Source organism: Pongo abelii, chromosome 20 (assembly GCF_028885655.2).
Source record: "Pongo abelii isolate AG06213 chromosome 20, NHGRI_mPonAbe1-v2.0_pri, whole genome shotgun sequence".
Classification (NCBI taxonomy): Eukaryota; Metazoa; Chordata; class Mammalia; order Primates; family Hominidae; genus Pongo; species Pongo abelii.
This window is the reverse complement of record NC_072005.2, coordinates 63,471,129-63,495,822: the sequence shown is the minus strand read 5'-3', so window position 1 is coordinate 63,495,822 and position 24,694 is coordinate 63,471,129. Positions and strand designations below refer to the sequence as shown.

Sequence of the window (24,694 nt, the reverse complement as noted above, 5' to 3'; positions counted from 1 at the left end):
TTTATTTTTTATTTTTGTACAGATAGGGTCTTGATATGTTGCCCAATCTGGTCTTGAACTCTAGGGTCAAGCAATCCTCCTGCCTTAGCCTCCCAAAGTGTTGGTATTACAGGGGTGAGCCACTGCATCCAACCCAGTTAATACATCTTTTGAAAAAATCATCTCTGGCGCAAACCAAGTCAGATACCAGTACACTTATCTTCCTTAACTTGCAAATGACCTCAGACTTGCCAGTCACGGAAAGAACTGCTGACCTGCACATTAGGAGCCAGGTCTAGAATTAGTCTAGGGATGTTCCTTCCATATAATCCTTATAGTTAACTCAGCAACACCCAGGAAAGCCGACTTGATCAGGCCGAGTGCCACAGAATTTTTCCTGTCTACAAAACTTTCATGTGACTCAATGCATTGAGAGTTGTAGATAGGTGGATATTATCTTCCTAATTTTGTGCATGCAGAAACTGAGGCTTGGCTTGGAGATAAGGAAAACCAAGAACCGGTCATGGCCTTTAGCGACATACATACAACACTTGAGATGCATTTAAGGGTGCTGCTTGTTCTTAATGGAAGTCATGTAGAAGGCCTAACAGTTGGACCAGAGAATTCAAGTGTTGACAGAAAGAGAACACATAGGTGTGCTTCCTGTCTTCCAAACCAGCAAGTGGCTTGTTTACTGATCATTTGAGTTACAATTAGGAAGTTTCTCATTTTTTCAGAAAGTGGGATTTTTGTGTCTAGTTTTTCTAATGCTAATTCAGGAAACTTTCTTTCTTAGAATTCTCTGACTACCACAACTGTTATAGTCAGAGAGACAGAGAGAAAAAAAAAAAAAAACTTTCTGATTTCTCAATGCCCAAGGCCAGAGTTTTTAGGCTGTTTGAAAAGCTGACACTGAACTTGGGTCAAATCCTATTCAGAAACAGCTAACCCAGCAAACTTGAGACTGCAGGGCAACACACACGTAGTCTCATGAACTAAATCCCACAAAACACCAACACGAGTCACGCTAACACAATCACGCACGGACAGCAAAAAGCTATACACACCCAATACCATCACAGAAAGCCATCAAGTCACGCTCATGATCTACAAGCACGCGAGAGCCATTCCAGCTTGCTGGCTCGCACACACACCACACACTCACGCTTCCTCACTCACACACATGCACCCTCGTTGACCCCAACACACACCCTCTCGAACAAACACACCTTCAAACACATCACGCGCCCACACTTGCAGGGACATTCGCACTCGCTCACACTCTTACTAGCTCCCTCACCTACACGGACGGACTCTCACACACCCTCTCACAGGTTTGCTCACGCACACACTCGCCCCCACACTTGATCACACGCACACACTTAATCACGCGTACGGACACACTCACCTGTACACATTCGCACATAACCGCAAAGCTCCTCATCCCTTCCACCATCCGAGACGCTCGGATCTCCCGCCGAAACGCCACCGGAAGCGGATATGCGCTCGGGGCGCCGCGCACTCTGGGAGTTGTAGTCTGGAGACGGGCGCGCAGGCGCACTACATCCCGGCGACCGGCCTGCCTTTTCCCAGGCGTAAACTACCCTTCCCAAGTCCTTGTCTCAGGCTCTGCAAAGTTATGCAACACGGTGATTTCCAACAGTGATAAGGGCTCCGAAAGCAATAAAACGGGGGGATGTGCGAGAGGGGGAGGGGATGATGCCACTTAAAGAAGTGGTTAGGAGAGGTCTTTCCAAAGAGACGACGTTTAGAATGAAGCTCAGATATGCAAGGCGGTGATGCTCAGATTTGGGGAAGGGTATTTCAGCTGACGGAAGAGCAAGTGCAGAGCCCCGAGGTAGGGAGAAGAATGGTTTGCTTGAAGAACTGAGCTAAGGCCAGCATAGCTGGGAATAAAAGCTGCAGGAGAGAGCGTGATAGAGGAGGCCGCAGAGCTGGGAGGGGTCCGATCGTGGAGGACCTGGAGGGCGGCAGCGGGAGGATGACGGGACCTGACTTATCTTTTCAGCAACACCCTGTGGCTTTTGCATAGGCAGGGTGTGGGGAGTGAAGGTGGGGAGAGGATGAGCTTTGAAAGGTAAGACTGAAGGGAGGGAATCCAGGCAGGAGGCTGTTGTGGCCAGGCCATGATGTGCTGGGTTAGCATGGTGGCCATGGGGATGGTGTGAGGGATGGGTTTGGAATAGAATAGAATACACATTGAGGATAGAATTGACAGGACTCATGGACATACTGAATGAGAAGAGTGCTGGGAAGAGGTGAGGGAGAGAGAGAAATAAATATGCCTAGATGTTTTTGCCCTGAGTGACCAGCGGATGTCAGTGCTGCTAACTGAGGTAAAAACTGGGAAAAGCACAGGTATGAAGGAGACGTAAAGGGCTGTATTTTGAACTGTTAACTTTGAAATACCCGCTACATATTCATTCAGTGTGACTCACAACCATTTATTCATTCACTAACCAATCGTTTATTAAGCCATTATTATGTACAGATACAGTGTTTGGTCCTGGGTGAACTGTGCTGGAGCAAGCTGGTGTCAGCTCACAAGAGCCAATTATAAATATTCAGGAATGTTGGAAATAAGTTGTTGAACTATTGATAGCTTGACATCAGCTGTGGTGAGAATATTTACACCATAGAAACTGTCAAATGCTATATATAATTTTTTTTCGAGAGAGCAAGTTTATCAACATACCACTGGATAATAGTAAGCAAGCAGACATAATGCCAACCTTCATTCTGTTTTCATTTTTGCGTCAGAAGACATTTTAAACAAATAATTACATAATTAATTAAAATTGCAGTGTGTGTTTGCTGAGAGTATAGAAGGAGAAATGACACAGGTTGGCCAGCAGGGGTGATCAGGAAGTGACATTTCAGCTGTGATCTGAAGGCTGAGGAGCACATTTTAGCATGGAAAATCAAGACGTTTTATTGATGGAGTGTCACAGTTTGATTGGCAGTGTCTTTTTCTTTCTTAATGGAATGCAAGATAATGGAGTATCTTCCAATCAATGGTGGTTTCAATTCAATAGCATGTATTAATCTGATTAGAGAAGAGGTGTCTGAACCAGGTTTGTGGAGCTCAAAGATCCCATGTAGGTGTTGCAGAAATGACTGTGCTGAGGGGTTGGGAAAACACCAAATAGACAAGGATCCCAGCCCTCTCACCCTCGTTTACACAAGAACAGCTCTGGTTTTTGTTTTTTGTTGTTCTGCTTCACATTTATTTGTTCATAAAAATACATATTTAACACCTAATATGTGCCAGGTAGTATGCTATGCACAGGGGATACAGCATTGAAGAAAACAAGACCCTGCCTTCATGGATATTATATTCAGAGGAATGGGGTGGTTGGGGTAGAACAAACACACTCAATAATGTAAATTTCATAAGGGTGGTAAATGTAATGGAGATAATAAAACAGAATGAGGTGTTTTTCACCTCAGGGAGGCGCTCTCAGATAACTGCGGAAGTGACCACCCCTTACCTTTGCCATATTCTATTGGCTGAAGGCAAATCCCAGGTTCCTACCACACTCAAGGGGAAGGGTTTATACAAGAAAGTGACTAATTGGTGGTCACCTTTGTGTGCGGCTGCCATGCCTCAGTGGTCACCAGAGACTTGATCAAGCTGGCTGGTCACCTACCCATTTTCTCTCTCTTTGGCCAATTTATGTCTCTTCTAAGGGTTATGTCTTTGATCAAAGGGTGGTCCCAGGTAGAGGAGAATTGTTCAATCCTCAGGGATATGTTGGTAGGACTGCAACTGACTCCTAAAACTTCTGAGAAATGCCTCTGTAAGGTAAGATTTTTTAAAGCCCTAGACACATACAATTCAATCTCTATCATTAAAAGAAGTAGAGGCTGGGCATGGTAGCTCATGCCTGTAATCCCAGCGCTTTGGAAGGCCTAGGTGGGAGGATCGCTTGAGCCCAGGAGTTCGAGACCAGCCTAGGCAACATAATGAGACTCCCATCTCTACAAAAAAAAAAAAAATTAAATGTTAGCAGGGTGTGCTGGTGCATGCCTGTAGTCCCAACTATTTGGGAGGCTGAGGTTGGAGGATCACTTAAGCCCAGGATATTGAGGCTACAGTGAGCTATGATCATGCCACTATACTCAAGTCTGGGCAATAGAGCAAGACCCTATTTAAAAAAAAAAAAGAATCCTGAGTGGTTCTGAAATATCAAACCTAAAAATATCAATCTAAAAATATCAAGCCTTTCTCAACCTTCTTAACTCTGGGTAAATTGCCTAACTTATCAGAATTTTATTTTGCTTATCTGAAAAATGAGGAAAATTACAACTACCTCACAGAGGTGTTTTGAATATTAGAGATAATGTATATAAAAGTGACAATGTATGTAAAGTTTTAGTGCCACTAAACATTAGTACACGTGGCCAAAGGAAGAATTGGAAGCATAATGGTAGGATTGAGTAAGAAGATAAATGGTGGCTCATCAAGAGATCAGATGTCAGGGAGTGATTACAAATTAGTAAATAACATTTTCTCCTTTCATGAGTTTTATCTGGGCACTCAGCTGGAGACAACATTTCCCAGCCTCCTTTGCGGTCAGTGTGACCATGTGGCTAAACACCAGCCAATAAGATGTTAGAAGAAGTGAAGTGTATAACTTCCGGGTCACATCTTAAAACCATGTAGCTTGCCCTCCATTTCTTCTGTCCCTCTTCCAGCAGCTGGATTGTGAATGAGGTGCTAGTGATCCAACTCCCACCATAGGAATAAGGAAACCTTCAGGGATGGTAGAGCAACGAGATAGAAGGAACCTGGCCTCGGGATGACTGTGGCATAGAGACACCCAGGGTCACCTCCAAGCACAAATGATTACACAAAAGAGAAACAAGCCTTCTGTATGGCTTAAGCTGCTGTTATTTTGTTTCTGTTAAAGCAGCTGAACCAGAAATACAACAACTACAGGCTTTGCTATCAGAGAAACATTGCAGAAAGATAAAGGTACCCTTGACTTTCCCTTAGGAAGCAGCCACGTGAAGACTACCAACCATTTCTCCGCACGTCCAATATGGCCTATTTTTCTTCTGGAATAGCTGCTGCTGCTTGTGATGAAGGCTTTGGCTTGCATTTAGGACAAACACTAGATGAAAAAATGTGTACCACTAAACATTAGAACCACATTGAGCAGGATAAAACATGTCCACATGGGGAGGTGCATGGAAACCCAGGCGGGTTGAGAGGAGAGTCTCCTGTTGGATTCGTAGTCCAGGTCATAAATTTATTGAGTGAGCTCTTGGATGGAATCACCCACCCTATTTAAATTATTTGCTCCTCCTCTTTCTCTCCTCCCCTGTGTACATTTAGTACTATTTGCCTAAATTAAATGCACATTGGATTTGTCTCCATTTTATCCAGACATCCATCAGGGTTCTCCTGCATGACTCATTGCAATTCAACCTTGTTGACAACTTTGGCGAATAGGTGTGTTCCTGGGGGTCTCTGGAGGCACTAACACTTCCACCACGACCACAAGGAAAATCTTGGGAAGGTGGATTTTTGGGTCCCTCCCGCATCCAGATGGCAGACCCTAGTATGGCACCTGGAGATAGAGCTTCCGCAGGGCTCTCTTCGTGTCCTGGTTCCTCAGGCTGTAGATGAGCGGATTCAGGGTGGGTATGAGGATGGAGTAGAAGACAGCAGCCAAGCGCCCTTCCAGCGGGGAGTAGCGGGTGGTGGGTCGCATGTAGGCAGAGCTGCAGGTGCCATAGAAGAGGAGCACCATGCCCAGGTGGGGAGAACAGGTGGAGAAGGCCTTCCGGCAGCCGGCTGCTGAACGGATCTGAACCACTGTGGCCAAGATGCGGATGTAAGAGAGGACGGTGAGGGCAAAGCAGCTCATGATGACACAGTCACTGGCTGTCTTGGGGCCTGCTGTCAGTTGAGAGGGGGAACCAGACACGAATCAAAACCAAATAGCAAAATATCATAAAAGTTGGAGGTGGTGACATGCTGAGCTAACCTCAGTGCCCCTCGACTGGGGACAGCTTAATTGCGGGATGCTCATACAGTGGAATATGACAAGGCCATTAAAAAGCAAGGCAGGCTGGGTGCAGTGGCTCACTCCTGTAATCCCAGCACTTTGGGAGGCCGAGGCAGGTGGGTCACTTGAGGTCAAGAGTTCAAAACCAGCCTAGCCAACATGGTGAAACCCCATCTCTACTAAAAATACAAAACAACAACAACAACAAAAAACAAATTAGCCGGGCATGGTGGTGCACACCTGTAATTCCAGCTACTTGGGAGGCTAAGGCAGGAGAATCACTTGAACCCAGGAGGCAGAGGTTGCAGTGAGCTGAGATGGCACCACTGCACTCCAGCCTGGGCAACAGAGCAAGATTAAAAAAAAAAAAAAGCAAGGCAGACATATGTTCTGCTGTGAAATGATAAATGCCAGATACTGCTAAGAATTTAAAAAAAAAAAAAAAAACAGGCCAGGCACAGTGGCTCATGCCTGTAATTCCAGCACTTTGGGAGGCCGAGGCAGGTGGGTCACTTGAGGTCAAGAGTTCAAAACTGGCCTGGCCAACATGGTGAAACCCCATCTCTACTAAAAATACAAAACAAAACAAAAATTAGCTGGGCATGGTGGTGCACACCTGTAATTCCGGCTACTCAGGAGCCTGAAGCAGGAGAATCGCTTGAACTCAGGAGGTGGAGCTTGCAGTGAGCTGAGATAGTGCCACTGCACTCCAGCCTGGGTGACAGAGTGAGGCGAGACTCCCTCTCAGAAAAATAAATAAATAAATAAAAAATAAGCAAGGCAGCCGTATGTTCTGCTGTGAAATGATAAATGCCAGATATTGCTAAGAATTTTTAAAAAGCAGACTGGGCACAGTGGCTCACTCCTATAATCCCAGAACTTTGGGAGGCTGAGGTGGGAGGATCACCTGAGGTCAAGAGTTCAAGACCAGCCTGGCCAACACAGCAAAACCCCGTCTCTACTAAAAATACAAAAATTAACCGGGCATAGTGGTGCATGCCTGTAATTTCAGCTACTCTGGAGGCTGAGGCAGGAGAATCACTTGAACTTGGGAGGCGGAGGTTGCAGTGAGCAGAGATTGTGCCATTGCACTCCAGCCTGGGAGACAGAGCGAGACTCCGTCTCAAAAAAAAGGTAAAGCGTGCCCAGTGTGGTGCCTGTGATGCTCCAATGGGTTGGGGGCAGTGCTGACACATGCCCAGAAAATGGTTAAGTGTATTCACCCTGGGGGAGAACCCGGGGGTTGGAGGATGCGATTGAGTTTTTATTGTCTGTCAAATGCTTACACTGTCTGTTCACAAAAACTAATGATAACATTGTGTTTGTGGAAGGGCATTTTCCAGATGTGACCTCAATGGATTCTCAAGCTGCTAAGGCAGGCATGTTAGGGTTCCCATTTCACAGATGAGGGAACCGAGATTTAGAGAGGAAGTGGGAGCGTCAAACTCTGAACCCAGGCCTCCCTGACTTCAGTTTTAAGTCCTTTGTACGACCTCAGCAGAATGACAACTAGCTTTTTAAAAACCTCTTCCTGCAAGCTGGACTCTGATCTGAATGCTTTGCATACAACCCACTGAATCCTCCCAACCACCCTAGAAGGCAGGTACTGTTGTTATCAACCTCATTTCACAGATTAAATAACAGAGGCACAGAGAGGTGAAGGAATTTGCGCAAGTTCTCATAAGCTAGTAAGTTCCAGGGCTGGGGTTCAAATCAGTCTGACGACTATGACAACCCACGGTTTGAATAGCTGCCCTGACGCCTTGAGTCCTCCCAGGCGAGGGATGGAGCCAGTCGGGAATGTGGAGCAGCCTGACCCACCTGGACGGTGACCACCTTCCTGGAGCAGCAGGGGAAGCCGACGCCTTCAGGGTGCTGGGCTGAGCTGTGGAGATAGAGATCCAGTCTGGGGCTTCCCGGCTTGGGGGTGAATCCCTACTTTATGAGCTGTGGCAAGGAAAGCACTGGGGAACTGGGGATGGGCCAGCACTGCTGAACTCTGCCGGAGCTGGCTCCGAGCCACAGTGTCTCCTCTTGGCTGTTTCTGGCTCATCTTCTTGGGAATTTGCCCAAGCTCACCTCTCGGGACTTTCTGTCCCGTGGTGGCTCCAGGCTCTGAGAATGAGATTCTGACAAGGAGGGTGATTCTGACAGGCAGAATCTCACAAGCCATGTACCCTGGCTACACTCTTTCTAGAATGTTCTGGGAACATCAAACACCATAGCAGTAAATGCTGTTGACCATTATTCATACTGCCCACTATCCAGAAACATTCTTCTTCAACATGTGGTTTTTGCACAACCACATGTCCTGGTGATGTTTCTGTTGAATAAGTAGGGGTCACACATAGAAATATTAATACATCTTTTTTTTATTGCTGTAGAATGTCTCAAAGTATGGATGAAAAATTAAGGTGGCCATTCTCTTGTTGTGAACTTTCAGGTGGGTTTCAGCCTTTTGTGCCAAGACGAACAATCCTGCAATGGGTATCCTTTGACCTTTCTCAGACTTCTTATTTTATGTCTTCAGAAAAGGTTTTATACATTTCTTCACACAAGTTTAGCATACTTATTTTTTTCCCCTCTCTTTAGCTTAGAGTGTGGGTTACTCTTCTGAATGGGATCTGGTTTTCACGGCATTTTCTAACTGAATGTTGCTGATATTCACATAAGCCATTGATATTTGTGTTTTGATCTTGTATTGATCTATAAAGCAAAATGTTCTCTATTTGAGTATGTGAACAGAACAGGTTCCATGAAGGTGGTGTTGCTGAATCAAAGGGGATGTGGACTTTAATTCTGATAAATTATACAAACTCAACATAACTGTGTACAAGAGCATCTGTTTTTTGTCTTTCTGGGCAATGGTGAATATATCAGTCTTTTAAATGTATGTCCATCTCATGGCCGGAAACTGTCTCTTTTTGTTTTAATTTACATTTCCATGGTTTCTAGAGATGCTGAGCACCTTTTTAAAAAATGTGTTTGAACATCTATATTTATTCTTCTGTGAAATTCCTGTACATAAACTTTAAAAATATTTTCTGTTGAGCCATTTGATTTTTCTTATTGATTTGTAGAAATGTCTTTTTTTGGTAAATATTCATGTGAGAACTGCTGCTTAAGATGCAAAACCAGGAAAGAAAACAATAAACTGATATGACTATGTAAATTGTTAAGCTTCGGAATACAAACTATTCTATAGAAAAAAATTACATTGATAGCCTGAGAAAAATCTGTAAAAAGCCTTAATATCCATAATGTACAATGGATATTAATATATAATATATAGATGACATATGTGGATATAAATATATAATATATAGAGATACCATATAATAATATTAAGCCTTTTTACACATTTTTCTCAAGCTATCAATTTGAAACTGGCCTCATTATTGGGGGTGCCACCCAAAGTTCTTGGTCTCACAGCCAAGGAAATCATGGACACAGCACTCTAAGGGTGAGGTTACAGCAGAAGTTTAATAAGTAAAAGAAAGAAAAGGCCGGGCGCGGTGGCTCACGCCTGTAATCCTAGCACTTTGGGAGGCCGAGGCGGGCGGATCACGAGGTCAGGAGATCAAGACCATCCTGGCCAACATGGTGAAACCCCATCTCTACTAAAAATACAAAAATTAGCTGGGCATGGTGGTGCACGTCTGTAATCCCAGCTATTTGGGAGGCTGAGGTGGGTGGATCATTTGTGGTCAGGAGTTTGAGACCAGCCTGGCCAACATGGTGAAACCCCATCTCTACTAAAAATACAAAAATTAGTGGGGCGTGGTGGTGCACATCTTAATTCCAGCACTTTGGGAGGCTGAGGTGGGTGGATCATTTCAGTCAAGAGTTTGAGACAAGCCTGGTCAACATGGTGAAACCCCATCTCTATTAAAAATACAGAAATTAGCCAGGCATGATGGTGCACGCCTGTAATCCCAGCTACTTGGGAGGCTGAGGCAGGAGAACCACTTGAACCCGGGAGGCAGAGTTTGCAGTGAGCCAAGGTCATGCCACTGCACTCCAGCCTGGGAAACAGGGCAAGACTCTGTCTCAAAAAGAACAAAAAATGTTTAATGAGCACACAGGATTTGTTGCATTGTTATTTTTATGCCTTAAACCCATGTTGCACATTTTCTTTCACATCTACTTAATATTTATATAAAAGTCATTTTTAAAAGTAGCTTCTTCGTATGTTCAAATTTGTATAACTGCCAAAAAATCAATGTTTCGTATGTTAATTTTTAAAATAAAATCTAAAAGTAACTTTCTCACTCTGGTATCCTTGTTTCATTCCCCAGAGGTAATGACTGCTACAGTTTCTTGTAGGTCCTTCCAGAAATTTTGCCAGCATATTTATGCACTTTGTATAAATATCCTTCCCTCTTTAAAACATGGCCAAAATCACACATAAAGTGTGCCTACCAAGATCTCTTTGAGTCAAAATACTATGTTCTTTCTCCCATGCTTCAATATTTTCTTCCTCATTCATTTCAGCGTTATTTCCTCTGTTAAAAGTGTTTAATTTCTCATATGTTTAAATTTTCCTTAAACATTTTCAAGGAAGAAAATAATGCTAAAATGTTTAAGGAAATTTAACTTATATTAAATGTGAGAAATTTAAGAAAATAATGCTAAAAATGTTAACTTAAAAAATTTAACTTAAACATGTGAGAAGTTTATATTACACTAAGGAAATTTAATTTAAACTTCTCACATGTTTAAATTAAAGTATGAATACTTCAAGTCTGTTTGTTTAGTCAAAGATAGGCAAGATTGTTAAGATCATCCCCCTCAAGTAAGAGATGAAAAAATATTAAATAATATGAATGCAATAAATTATTCTCATTGCTATTGTTACTTTATAATGACATGGAAGTAGTTCAGCACAAGGTGGTAGGCATATTCTTGGTAGAACTTTCATCTTAGTGCACAATACCCCAATTTTCAGATGAGCATAGTGATGCTCCAAGTTGGTGCTTAAAGTTCTTTTCAACCCAACTTCTGCACTGGTTGCGGTGGATGCGCGTCTTCTGCCCAAGGTCTCCTGGCTGGTTCGCTGTCCTTGGTCCTGAACATGGGTCCAGCAGCCGCCTGATCTTTAGGGGTGGTGTTGCTGTCCTTGATGCCGAATGGATTCCTACCAGTTTCCTGCCGTGGACTGTCCCTCCTCGGCTGGAATTACTTTCTCCTCTGCTCCACGTCATCCCTGGTACTGATTCTTCTTTTTTTTCTGTCTACCCCTATTATTAATTTAACTTGTTCATAAAACTTCTCTGTGTTACCTTGCTTCTCTGATAACATCAGATGTCCTAGAATGCCCCTGATTAATCCGCTGAAGAACTGATAGAGTATCTTAAAAGGTATTGGGCTATTTGGGGATGACTCAAAAATTTTGAGTCAGTTCTACAAACATTTGTCATGACTTAATTGCAGCTAGAGCTTGAGATATGGTCATGATTGACTTGTTTCTTGGCCCTAGAGAAGTTTGTGACCTGACCTCCCTAATCCTGAATTACTCACTACTTAAGAAGACAACATTTCCTTCAAAAATAGAAAGATACTACATAATTATAGCTTTCATTTGTTGCCTGTGTAGTATGCTCTGGGAAATTTAGATGTGGTATCATACATACAGTGGTCCTGTAGCATTTTAACTATGGCTTACAATAAGAAACACATTTTACATTGTGGCTGAGTCATAGTGACACACACACTAAACCACATATACAATAAAACAGAAGTCTAACTAGACAGCACTTACCTTTACTTTATATGAGTCACTTTGATGTTTTATTTCCTATTTTATTCTGTGTTAATTTCAGTGCTAATATTCACCCAATAAATTGATTTTCTGACTCTCAGTTTGAAATATACCGAGCAGAACTTTGGGATTGAACAGAACTAATTACATCCCATGCTCTGTCTACAACTAGTTTGTGACTTTAGACAAGGGCCCCAACCTTCTGAGTCTCACGGCTTAGTCTCCAGTGTGGAGATAATGACCCTGACTTCATAAGATCGTCATGGGGATTAATTCCAGTATAGCCTCCTTGGCACCCAGGCAAGGAGTCTGTGAGCATCCCATAAAAGGGAGGACTTTCCTTATCTTCTCTTTTTTCCCACCAAATCAGAAGATCTTACTTTCTTACCTCTCCGCTAAGGTGAGACAGGTCTTTCTTTTCCTTCCTGATGGAGACTTTCAGGACTGAAAAGTTCACATTCTGCCCCTGGACATGGCAGAACATACCAGTGACTTGAGGCATTGGCCAATGAATTCAAGGACCTCCGCATGCTTCAGAAGTGCTGGAAAAATTTGTCTTTGGTCTTGAGCAATGAGTATTTAAGCAGAAGAAACAGTTTAAATACAAGAGATGGACCTAAGAGGGCTGACCTAATCTCTCCGGATTTAGAGAAAAAATTGAAGTGAAAACTTCTCATGAAAGTGCACTGGGGCTTGGGAAGGTCACTTCAAAGTCACATTGGTTTCAAATCTGTTCTTATGCACCTTGGAACCCCTGTTAGGTGCCAGGACTTGTGTTGGAAACTGGCGTTACACAGCGGCAGGGGATGCAAGTCTCAAGCTGCTCCCAGGTTCTCAAGCTGCTCCCAGGACACTGACACCTACTGATGCTGAAACAGCCATTTATAACATTTTACATAAATGGCAAGAAATATGTCTATATGCAAAGAAGGGGACCTGGAGATTTGGCGAAACATCGTGAAAGGGATGTGTAAACTCAGTCTCTCAAAAGGGTTACAAGATCACTTCTGCTTGATGTAAGATAAGAAACAAATAAGTAGACAGGATATTCTACCAGTTCACAGAGAAAATTAAAATATCTTCTTCACACCGCCTGCTGGATATTTTAGCTCCCTAAATTAGCATGCAACATCAATCATCACATGACTGAGACATAGCTTTTCCTCTCTATGCCTAGATTCTCCAGTCAATAGGTATTTTCTCCTTTTAGAATGCCCAGTGCAAATTTGAATTATCAAATTAAATTTAATTATCAAGTTTGTTTTTCCCTTTTGTGTAACCAAATAAAATAGATTTAAAAATCATGCAGTCATAACTCTAGCATGGCTTTTTTTAAAATCAAAAAGGAACAGTAAGTAATACCATCAATGCACAATATTCTGCAATCATTAAAAAATACACTTGTAATCCCAGCACTTTGGGAGGCCAAGGGAGGCAGATCACGTGGTTAGGAGTTCAAGACCAGCCTGATCAACACGGTGAAACCCTGTCTCTACTAAAAATACTAAAGTTGGCTGGGCATGGCGGCACATGCCTGTAATCCCAGCTACTCAGGAGGCTGTGACAGGAGAATCGCTTGAACCCGGGAGGCAGAGGTTGCAGTGAGCTGAGATCGTGCCACTGCACTCCAGCCTGGCAACAGAGCGAGACTCCGTTTCAAAAATATATATATATTTCTGAGTTTATGGTACAATCCATGGCCTCTGCCCCTCCCATCTTCTGAGGTCATCAGTGTTAACATGTTTTGGTGTACCATATGGTGCTTCCATGCCTTTCCCCATGATCGTACACACCAAAACGTGCACATGTCTGGATTTATGCTCATTCTGCTCCCTCTACCCAGAGTGTTCTGATGAAATGAAATGCGAAATCTAATTCATCCCTCAAACTCAATTCCAGCAGAGAACGTTTCACTCACTTCTTCGTTCTCCAGGCACTGAGGAGTAACCCTCTTTGCCCTCTGAGAGAGCATTGTGGTGGCATGGAAATTCATCATCCACAGTATGTAGCCAGAAATTTGATTGAATGCCTGGGCTTCAAACCGAGTTAGAGGAATAGCCTGGTCACTAGGAGCACGAGAAACTGAATTTGGATTCCTGACCTTCCTTGGCCTCCCGGAATCTCTATGTTTTTATCTATAAAATGGAGAAGATGACACTTACCTGGAAGACTTGTGAAGATTGTTCTATGCATGTAGACACCTATCATGAGTCATAGCACCTCTTAGGTGCTCCAGAAGCTGTTGCTATTATTAATACCTGTAAAGTGGAAGTTACATATGCTTCTCAGAAATGATGTAAAAATTAAATGAATAGAGATGTGTGCAGATCCAACACAGTCTCAGACATAGAAGTTGTGGTCTATGCTGTTCAGCCATAAAAAAGAATGAAATTGTGTCTTTTGCAGTCGCATGAATGGAACTGGAAGCCATTATCTTAAGTGAAACAACAAACAGGAAAATCAGAAAGTCAAATACGGCATGTTTTCACTCATAGGTGGGAGCTAAGTAAAGTATACCACTGGACATAGATTGTGAAACAATAATCATTGGAGACATGAAAGGGTGGGAGGGGAGTGAGGGATGAGAAATTAATGAGTACAATGTATATTATTTAGATGATGCTTACGCAAAAAGCCCAGACTTTACTAGTGCACAGTATAGTCATGTAACAAACTGCACTCTTTTTTTTGGTTTGTTTGTTTGTTTTTTGAGACAGGGTCTCACTCTGACAGCCAGGCTGGAGTGCGGTGGTATGATCATGGCTTCCTACAGCCTTGATGTCCCAGGCTCAGATGATCCTCCCACCTCAGCCTCCTGAGCAGCTGGGCCTACAGGGGTGCCGCCACACTTGGTTAATTTTTTTGTATTTTATGTAGAGATGGGGTCTCCCTATGTCTCCTAGGCTGGTCTCGAACTCCTGGACTCAAGCAATCCTCCCACATTGGCCTCCCAAAGTGCAAGGTGTGAGCCACCATGCCCAGCTGAAACTGCACTTACACTCTTTAAATTTCTACTGAAAAGGTGATGAATGTTCATTTTTCTTTCCTTTAAATCTAAAAATGGCTTAGCTCCTGACACTAATCTATTCTTATTACCTTGTATTATAAATATTAGCTTACTTTTCTTTCTGTGACCTCATCCAGGGCAGGGACTCTGTCTTTTATTTCTGTATTCTTGAGGCCGAGCAAAGGCCTGGCTCACAGTAGATATCTGGAACTTTTTTTTGATCCAGAAAAAACAGTCAAAGACCTGGACCCTGACTCTTAGAGAAGTTTTTCCTTAATGCAAATTATTTTAATTTTGGAATGCTTGATGAACCATATAGGAACGTCTGATGCGCTGGTGGTGGAATAGGGAGGAAGAGCCTGGCAGAGGGAAGTCAAACCTTCAAGGAATAGACTATACCTTATTAAATAAGTCCCTTATGAATGAAAATGTGTTTTCCAGTTTTTGTTACAGTAAACACTGCTGCAGTAGCTATCCTGGCACACTTATCTTTGCCCATGTACAGGAATATATCTACAAGATACGTTGAAAAAAGTAGAATGAATGGGTCGATATGCACTTCAGCTTTTTAAACATGTTACAAAATTGCCATCTAAAAAGATTGCCTTGCTTTACATTCCCATCAAAGACATCTAAGAATGCGTGTTTTACATCCTCTCATCTACATTGGGTATGGATGCTCCATATCTTCCTATTTTTCAAGATAATTATGGTTCTTATAAGGTTTTTGCACTTTCATATGAATTTTAGAACCACTTCTATAAGATTTACTCATTTCTGTAAAAAAAAAAAAAAGGCCTCCGTATATTATGACTGCATTGAATCTAGAAATCAGTTTTGGGAGACTGACATATTTGACAATATTGAGTCTTCCAAATCATATATCGGTTACCCTAAATCTTTTCCACTTTTATAAACTCACAGGAGATAAATGATAGCATTGTTATGATATGCATTTGTTTGCTTATCAATGACATCAGAATCCGGAGAGCTCTACTAAACTACATCTCCCAGCATCCCTTGCATATCGGTATGACCATGTGATTAAGTCCTGGCCAATGAAGTGTGGGCAGAATGTTGTGGGTTAACATTAAATCTGGCCTTTCCATCCTTGGGTGTGATCCATTCTCCTTCTCTCTTTCTCTGTCTCTCTACCTCTCTCCCCCACACCACTTTTCTGGAGAGAAAAATAATAAATGGGGATCTTCCAGGCACTAGGGGAAAATGACTGATATAAGAAAAAATCCTAGGTTTCTGAACTTCAGGGAACACAGCATCCTTGCTAAGCTACACTGAATTATGATACGAGTGAGAAATAAACTTCGGTATCCCACATCATTCTGAGCAAACTTTCACAAGGACAGAAAACCAAACACCACATGTTCTCACTCATGGGTGGGAATTAAACAATGAGAACACTTGGACACAGGGCGGGGAACATCACACACTGGGGCCTGTAGGGGGTGGGGAGCAGGAAAAGGATAGCATTAGGAGAAATACCTAATGTAAATGACGAGTTAATGGGTGCAGCAAACCAACGTGGCACATGTATACCTATGTAACAAACCTGCACCTTGTGCACATGTATCCCAGAACTTAAAGTATAATAATAAATAAATAAATAAAATAAAAAACAAAACAAAACTTCGGTATCCTGGCATTTTGGGAGGCTGAGGCAGGCAGATTGCCTGAGGTCAGGAGTTCGAGACCAGCCTGGCCAACGTGACAAAACACCGTCTCCACTAAAAATACAAAAAATCAGTCAGGTGTGGTGGCACACACCTGTAAACCCAGCTACCCAGGAGGCTGAGACAGGAGAATTCCTTGAACTCAGGAGGCAGATGTTGCAGTGAGCCGAGATCATGCCACTGCACTCCAGCCTGAGTGACAAAGCGAGACTCCATCTCAAAAAAACAATTCTTTTTGAATGCAAGGATTATATATGCATTATTTCCTCTGCTTCCCACGTCCCTAGCACATGGCTTATGCTGAGTGACTGTTGAGCGATGGAATAAATACATGGCTGAAGCCATCTCTGCAAAAATCATAATGGAGAAAATTATGATGGTGCAAGAGATCTGACCATTTTGCTTCTACCTTCCAAGCCATTCTTGTTCATTCCTTGGGTTAGGCTGAACTAACTTTGGAAGGAACTTAGTTTATAGTTTAACTTGGAAACAAAGACAATAACAGCCCTTTCCCAAAACAAACCCCCTTTTTGCCTGGGGACTAGACTGCTTTTGTAGGTCTAACAAATTAGCCACAAGATTAGAAATTGTGGTCTAGGAGTCATGCAGCTGGAGGTTCCAAGATTCCGAATCTCCCCAAGCTGCTCTGGGGGATAACATCACTATTGTAAAACCTAAGATCAGTGTTTGAGATATTTTGCAGACCTTGTACTTGATGGATCAGCTGGAAACACCTAGATCAATAAACTGGCTCACCTGGTCTTCTGGCCCCCACCCAGGAACTGGCTGAGTGCAAGAGGACAGCTTCGACTTCCTATGGTGTCATCTCCGACCCAACTAATCAGCACTCTCGACTCACTGGCCCCTACCCACCAAATTATCCATAAACCCTCCAATCCCCAAATTCTCAGGAGGACTAATTTGAGTAATAATAAAACTCCAGTCATCCTCACAGCCGGCTTTGTATGAATTAAACTCCTTATTGCAATTCCCCTATCTCGATAAATCGGCTCCGTCTAGGCAGCAGGCAAGGACAGTCCACTGAGCCATTGCATAACTCGATTTTATGTGGGGCTACGGGCAAGACATGACCCAACTGGGGCCCTTTCCTCCTGTTTATAAAACAAGAAGTGGCCAGGTGCAGTGGCTCACGCCTGTAATCCCAGCACTTTGGGAGGCCGAGGTGGGCAGATCACGAGGTCAGGAGATCGAGACCATCCTGGTCAACAGGGTGAAAACCCGTCTCTAATGAAAATACAAAAATTAGCCAGGTGTGGTGGCCCACGCCTGTAGCCCCAGCTACTCAGGAGGCTGATGCAGGAAAATCTCCTGAACCTTGGAGGTGGAGGTGGCAGTGAGCCGAGATCACACCACTGCACTCCAGCCTGGGCAACAGAGCGAGACTCCATCTCAAAATAAAAATTAAAATTTAAAAAACAAGGAAGCTTGGCCTCACTTCATTCCATAAATATACCGTGAGGTCACCTTTGTAAAAGTTACTGAGCGTTGACCACCTCCCACGGCTGTCAGTGAGTCCATGGTAGAAATGTACCCTTCAGGACCACGGCACTGGTGGAGCTGTGCTGACTCTTGAATTAGGAGCTTAACCATGGAAATACCTGCTTTATGGGTACAATTAATAGTTTTACAGATTTTAGAGACATAGCCCAAACTCTCCTTTAATTTTGCTTTTCTTTCCTAAATTTTTTTTTTTTTTTTTTTTTTTGAGACAGAGCCTTACTCTGTTGCCCAGGTTGAAGTGCAGTGGCATAATCTCAGCTCACTGCAACCTCCACCTCCTGAGTTCAAGCGATTCAACTGATTCTCCTGCCTCAGCCTCCCGAGTAGCTGGGACTACAGACGCATGCCACCACCTCTGGCTAATTTTTGTATTTTTAGTAGAAACGGGTTTTCACCATGTTGGCCAGGCTGGTCTCGAATGCCCACCTCGGCCTCCCAAAGTGCTGGGATTACAGGTGTGAGTCACCGCACCCGGCCCAAACTCTCAAACAGCTCATAGCCTGTTGGGGAAAGCAGATAAACAGCTAGATATATCTCCAGGTGAGATGGGGAACAATGGAATTAGCAACGTGTTATAACAGTGTTGAGGAGGGAATGGTTTAACAATTGTGGATAAGTGGGTACACTCTTGCATACAAAGTAACTACATCTTTTCTAGACATTATTTGGTCATAATCATTACATTAAAATTATCTTCATATTTATTATAGAAATGCCCCCAAATCCCCAGCTATTACTTACTGAATATTTACAATGCACTGGGCATTTTTCTAAGTTCTTACTCAGCCACAAACCACATTTATATGTGAAGAAAAACCAGGCTTAGAAGGGGCACCTATCTTATTCATGATCACCCCCCACCCCCAAAAAAATGACTATTAGGCTGGGGTTTGTAAACTCAAAAACCTACATTCATCTTTCTCTTCTGGGAATGCCAAACTTATCTGATATTAGGGGAGATCTCTGGAAGTCCAGGTAACCGGGGCCCAATTAAGCTTCCCATAGAAATTCCTTTACTGCTTTTATCACAGGAGAAAATCAATGAGTGAGAAACACCCAGCTTACATTTCTCACGAGAATTTAGAGCCGGGGAAACAACTGAATAACATCATAACTATCTTACATTGTGTATCAGAAAATGTGTGTGTCTACCCTTCAAACCCGCAAAACTATATTCAGGAATCTAAGCAAAGACAGTAATTCTCAAACTTTGTCACCTCAGAAGCCCATTGTAACTTTATTTTTTTAAAGATGGAGTTTCGCTCTTGTTGCCCAGGCTGGAGTGCAGTGGCGCGATCTTGGCTCACTGCAACCTCTGCCTCCCAGGTTCAAGCGATTCTCCTGCCTCAGCTTCCCGAGTAGCTGGGATTACAGGCACCCGCCACCAAACCTGGCTAATTTTTTGTATTTTTAGTAGAGACGGAGTTTCACCCTGTTTGCCAGGCTGGTCTCGAACTCCTGACCTTAAGTAATCCACCTGCCTCGGCCTCCCAAAATGTTATTTTATGTTAACACAATTTTTATGAACTATAATTACATTTTCCAATGAAATGATTACTAATAATCTTAATTCAAACATTTGCAATATTACATTATGCACAGAAAATGAATAGGAAAAATGAAAATGAAATATTATTGTTCCTAGGGAGACATGAACTACAATTTGAGAAGGACCGGCCTAAGAGACATACAAACAGAAGACCTGAAATCATAAATGGAGACCATCTCACTAAACAAATGAGAAGTTATCAATTAAAGAAGTGTGGAAGTTGGGCATGGTGGCTCAGCCTATAAATCCCAGCACTTTGGGAGGCTGAGGCAGGAGGATCACTTGAGGCCAGGAGTTTGAGACCAGCCTGGGCAACACAGTGAGAGTCTATCTCTACCAAAAAATGAAAAATAATTAGCTGGATGTAGCGGCACGTGCCTGTAGTCCTAGCTACTTGGCTGAAATAGGAAGATTGCTTGGTCCCAGGAGTTTGAGATGAGAGTGAGTTATGATCACGCCTCTGCACTCCAGTCTGGGTGACAGACTGAGACCCTGTCACCAAAAAACAAAATACTGTGGGACTTCCACATCACTTTCCTTATTCTTCGCAGCTCAGTTGGCTGGGGCAGGACAGCCCCTCCCCCACTGCGTGCTCTCACACTCATTCCATGGGGATCCATCTTCTGAAACCCTGAGCGCTGCTTGGCAACCAGACCCGCTCTTGTATTATCTCCCAGCTCCAGTGAATCCCAGCTTCATTCCTGCTGTTCTATCCTCACAGCTGCAGCTGTCTGCAGAGGAACCCTGAAAACCTTAAACCGCAGGGACGCACAGCACGTTCAACCTTTGACACGACATGAACCACCAGCTCCAGTGTCTCACAGATTCCACGTTCCATCTGTCTACATTTCCTTCCCTGACACCACGTCTGTGCGGCGCTGGGGTGTCAGGGCTCGCTGAGAAGTAAAGCAACAGCGCATGAAATCAGCATGGAGGAGGAAGCGAGGGTGGCCTGATCCAGTCTGATTCCAAGGTTTGAGAAGTTATGCAGTGCCCAACAGGCACACACATCCTATTATTGAGTAATTGTCATTATGAAAGAATAAAAAAAAATTTTTTTCCTGAAAAGAAAGCGGAACCACCACAGACCCACTAACACAGCTTCTATCCATAAAACAGAAAACAACAAGTGTTGGTAGGATTTGAAGAAACAGAAAGGAAAACGTGCTCCAAAGACTTAAAGACACCGAAGACTAACAGAAACTGAGTTTGTGGGATGGCAGATGAGAAAAGAAACGACGGGCCGGGTGCGGTGGCTCACGCCTGTAATCCCAACACTTTGGGAGGCTGGGGTGGGCAGATCACGAGGTCAAGAGATCGAGACCATCCTGGCCAACACGGTGAAACCCCATCTCTACTAAAAACACAAAAATTAGCTGGGCGTGGTGGTGCGTGCCTGTAATCCCAGCTACTCAGGAGGCTGAGGCAGGATAATCGCTTGAACCAGGGAGTCAGAGGTTGCAGTGAGCCGAGATCTCACCACTGCACTCCAGCCTGGTGACAGAGTGAGACTCTGTCTCAAAACAAACAAACAAGAACAACAACAACAACAACAGACTTACTGAAATGTTGAAACTTCCTCCGTTGGTAAGATAAGAAAACTGGCTGAAACTGGTTGGGACCAATATGAACGACTGGAGTCTGCAGAACAAGCTTGCTGATGTCACAGCTTGAATTTCTGCTGCTTGTTTTATACTAACTGTACCTGAATTTGCATATGGGACCCATAAGGAGGGAGGATGAGATAGCTGTGCCTGCCCAAGGACTTTCCAGCCTCCCATTTTTTCCACCAATCACCCATGAATCCCAGAATCCACCCCCTAAACTTTTCTAATAAAATTACTGCCTTGGCCAGGTGCAGTGACTCACGCCTGTAATCCCAGCAGTCTGGGAGGCTGAGGTGGGCGGATCACCTGAGGTCAGGAGTTCAAGACCAGCCTGGCGAATACGATGAAACCCTGTCTCTACTAAAAATACAAAATTAGCCGGGCGTGGTGGTGGGTGCCTGTAATCCCAGCTACTCGGGAGGCTGAAGCAGGAGAATTGCTTGAACCTGTGAGGCGGAGGCTGCAGTGAGCTGAGGTTGCTCCACTGCACTCCAGCCTGAGTGAGACAGAGTGAGACTCCATCTCAAAAAAAAAAAAAAAAAAAATACAGGCTTAAAGCAGGCACAGGGAGACACATTTGAGCAGGACCCCATCTCCTTGTTAGTGTAAGCACCCAACAGTTTCATTTTGCCTGCTGCCCAGATACAGCCGCTTTATCAAGACAGGTGAATTGCAGTAAAGTGTTTAATTCACAGTCAGCTGACTGTGAGACCAGAGTTTTATTATTACTCAAATCAGCCTCCTGAAAGCTTCAGAGGCTAGGGTTTTTCAAGGATAGTTTGGTGGGCCAGGGAATGGAAGCCACTGATTGGTTGTGGAAGCAATCATGGAGGTGTGGAAAAATGGTCCTCCTGCGGCTGAGTCCACTTCTGGGTGCAGTCACAGGACTGGTTGGCAGGTCTGGGTGGACCCATCAGCTAACAGAAATGCAGAAGCCTGAAAAGGCATCTCAAAAGGCCAATCTTGGGTTCTACAGTAGTGATACTATCTGCAGGAGTGACTAGGGGAAGTTGCAGATCGTGTGACCTCCAGAAAAAATGGCTGGTAATCATGTATGGCTACACATGGGCAGAATTCAGGCTCCTCTCATCCTCCTCTGATGGTCTTTCATGAGCTTTACCAAGCTTTAAACCACTAAAACTTAGTTTTGGGGAAACGCTATTATCATTTAAACTATAAACTAAATAGCTCCCAAAGTTAGCTTGGCTTAGGCCCAGGAATAATTAAGGGCAGTTTGGAGGTTAAAGGCAGGATAAGGGGTTGGTTAATTAAGAGCAGTTTGGAGGTTAAAGGCAGGATGAAGGGTTGGTTAGGTCAGGCCTCTTTCACTGTCATAATGTTCTCACTGTTGTGATTTTTGCAAAGGTGGTTTCATTAGTTGACTTGCAATAAAAAAGCTTTTCTTTTCTCAAAAACCCAGGGTCATAGTACTGGCTTCTATCACAATAGAGAGTGAGCCCCTTCTGCTGGGTAACAAAAGCACTTCTGCACACAGGAACAGGGCGTGATGCCGCCGCTATGGAGGGTAGCATGGCAGTTCCTGATAAAATGGTAATAAAATTACCATATGGTTCAGCAATTGCTCATCTGACTCTGAACCCAAAAGAATTAAAAACAAGACTGTGAAGAGATATTTGTATACTCACGTTCACAGCAGTATTATTTATGATAGGCAAAGGTGGAACAACCCAAGCTTCCAGCAAGGACTGAATGAATCATAGATAAACAAACTGTGGTACTCGCATACAATGGAATATTATTGAGCTTTATAAAAGAGTGAAATTCTGACATATACTACAACATGGATAAATCTGGAGGACATTATGCCAAGTAAAATAAGCCAGTCAGAAAAGGACATGTGCCCTTGGCCAGGCGCGGTGGCTCACGCCTGTAATCCCAGCACTTTGGGAGGCCAAGGCAGGTGGATCACGAGGTCAAGAGATCGAGACCATCCTGGACAACATGGTGAAACCCCATCTCTACTAAATATACAAAAAATTAGCTGGGCGTGGTGGCGGGTGCCTGTAGTCCCAGCTACTTGGGAGGCTGAGGCAGGAGAATGGCATGAACCTGGGAGGCAGAGCTTACAGTACCCACAAATAAATTGTATACATACAGATTATATCTATCTATATTCACCACATTAAAAATTAACACAGAGTAAATTTTAAATGTAAAACTTAAGAAACAGTAACAAACCTATTACCTATTAGCTTAACCAACATTTTAGGAACAATAATTACATTTTCCAAACAAAAAATAGTAATAAAGGTAGCATGTTTTCACATTTTATCGAATATCTTTAAGGTCCTCCTTAATGGAGAGGGATGGATTCTCCAAACCGCTTTTTAATTCAAACACTGGCAGTACTACATCACACAAAGAAAAAGAGAAGAAAAAAGGGAAATAAAATAATAATGTTTTTAGAAGAATAGTATGGAGCTTGTGGCACTCCTAAGAGTGTCAAGGTTTCCCCCCAGGAGTCCTTAAACTATATTTTGGGAACTACCGGACTAAAGATATACAAACAATAGGCATGAAATTATGAATGGAGACCATGTGCATGTTGAGGTTTTTTGTTGTTGTTTGTTTGCTTGTTTTGAGATAGAGTCTTGCTCTGTCTCCCAGGCTGGAGTGCAGTGGCGCAATCTCAGCTCACTGCAACCTCTGCCTCTCGGGTTCAAGCGATTCTCCTGCCTCAGCCTCCCAAGTAGCTGAGATTACAGGCACCTGCCACCACGCCCGGATAATTTGGTAGTTTTAGTAGAGACCGGGTTTCACCATGTTGCCCAGGCTGGTCTCAAACTCCTGACTTCAGGTAATCTGCCCACCTCGGCCTCCCAAAGTGCTGAGATGACAGGCGTCAGCCACCTCGCCCGGCCTGTTGAGGTGATTTTTTAAAGAAACTGTGGGATGTCCATGTCACTTTCCTTGTCTCTGAGGCTGCACTTGGATGGAGAGGAACGGCCCCTCCCCGACGGCCTGTTCTCACTGTTTCCATGGTGATGCCGGGTGTTGCTAGGCAACCAGACCAGCTCCTCCATTCTCTTCCCTCTCCAAAGAACACGTCCCTCATTCCTGCAGTTTTACCTCTAGAGTTCCTTTGCTGACATCGCATCTTTGTGAGGCTGGGTCTCTGTGAAGAGAGGCAATCACCACATGGAAACCAGCATGGATGAGGAGGGAGGGTGGCACAGCCCAGTCCAAGTCCAAGGTTTCAGAAGCTGAGTGGTGCCCTTTCCAGCAGACACACACATCCCATTGTTAAGTAATCATTATTGACGAACGAAAGAACAAAATTTCTCTTGAAAAGAAAAAAAGGAATCACCACATAGCCATTAACATGACTATTTCTTTTTTTTTCTTTTTTTGAGATGGAGTCTCACTGTGTCGCCCAGGCTGGAAAGAGTGCAATGGTGTGATCTCGGCTCACTGCAACCTCCTCCTCCTGGGTTCAAGCGATTCTCATGCCTCAGCCTCCCGGGTAGCTGGAATTACAGGTGCCCGCCACCTGTATTTTGAGTAGAGATGGGGCTTCATCATG

General features: G+C 43.6%; 1 protein-coding gene across 10 annotated transcripts; it reads right to left on the bottom strand.

Moving 5' to 3' along the window:
* Positions 1 to 4,873: 4,873 nt before the first annotated feature.
* LOC129051806 (olfactory receptor 1L4-like) lies at positions 4,874 to 24,180 on the bottom strand. 10 transcript variants are annotated; one of them, XR_010138667.1, is made up of 6 exons: positions 23,982 to 24,166; positions 13,941 to 14,036; positions 12,167 to 12,244; positions 7,839 to 7,902; positions 5,577 to 5,908; positions 4,874 to 5,117 (listed from the first exon to the last, which is right to left on the bottom strand). XR_010138667.1 is itself a non-coding variant. In XM_054539176.2 (5 exons), the coding sequence occupies exons 4-5, from the start codon at positions 5,874 to 5,876 to the stop codon at positions 5,106 to 5,108; spliced, it is 312 nt and encodes a 103-aa protein (XP_054395151.2). In that variant the 5' UTR covers positions 5,877 to 5,908; positions 7,839 to 7,902; positions 13,941 to 14,036; positions 23,982 to 24,149; the 3' UTR covers positions 4,878 to 5,105. The 10 variants fall into 10 exon arrangements, 2 of the variants coding, with proteins under 2 accessions (XP_054395151.2, XP_063576410.1); XR_008516299.2 differs by having other exon boundaries at positions 4,878 to 5,908; positions 12,167 to 12,341; positions 23,982 to 24,180; XR_010138666.1 differs by having other exon boundaries at positions 4,878 to 5,908; positions 23,982 to 24,180.
* Positions 24,181 to 24,694: the final 514 nt, after the last annotated feature.

Coding starts and splice junctions, on each gene's coding strand:
- LOC129051806 (XM_054539176.2), bottom strand. CDS start 5,876: ATGAGCTGCTTTGCCCTCACCGTCCTCTCTTACATCCGCATCTTGGCC.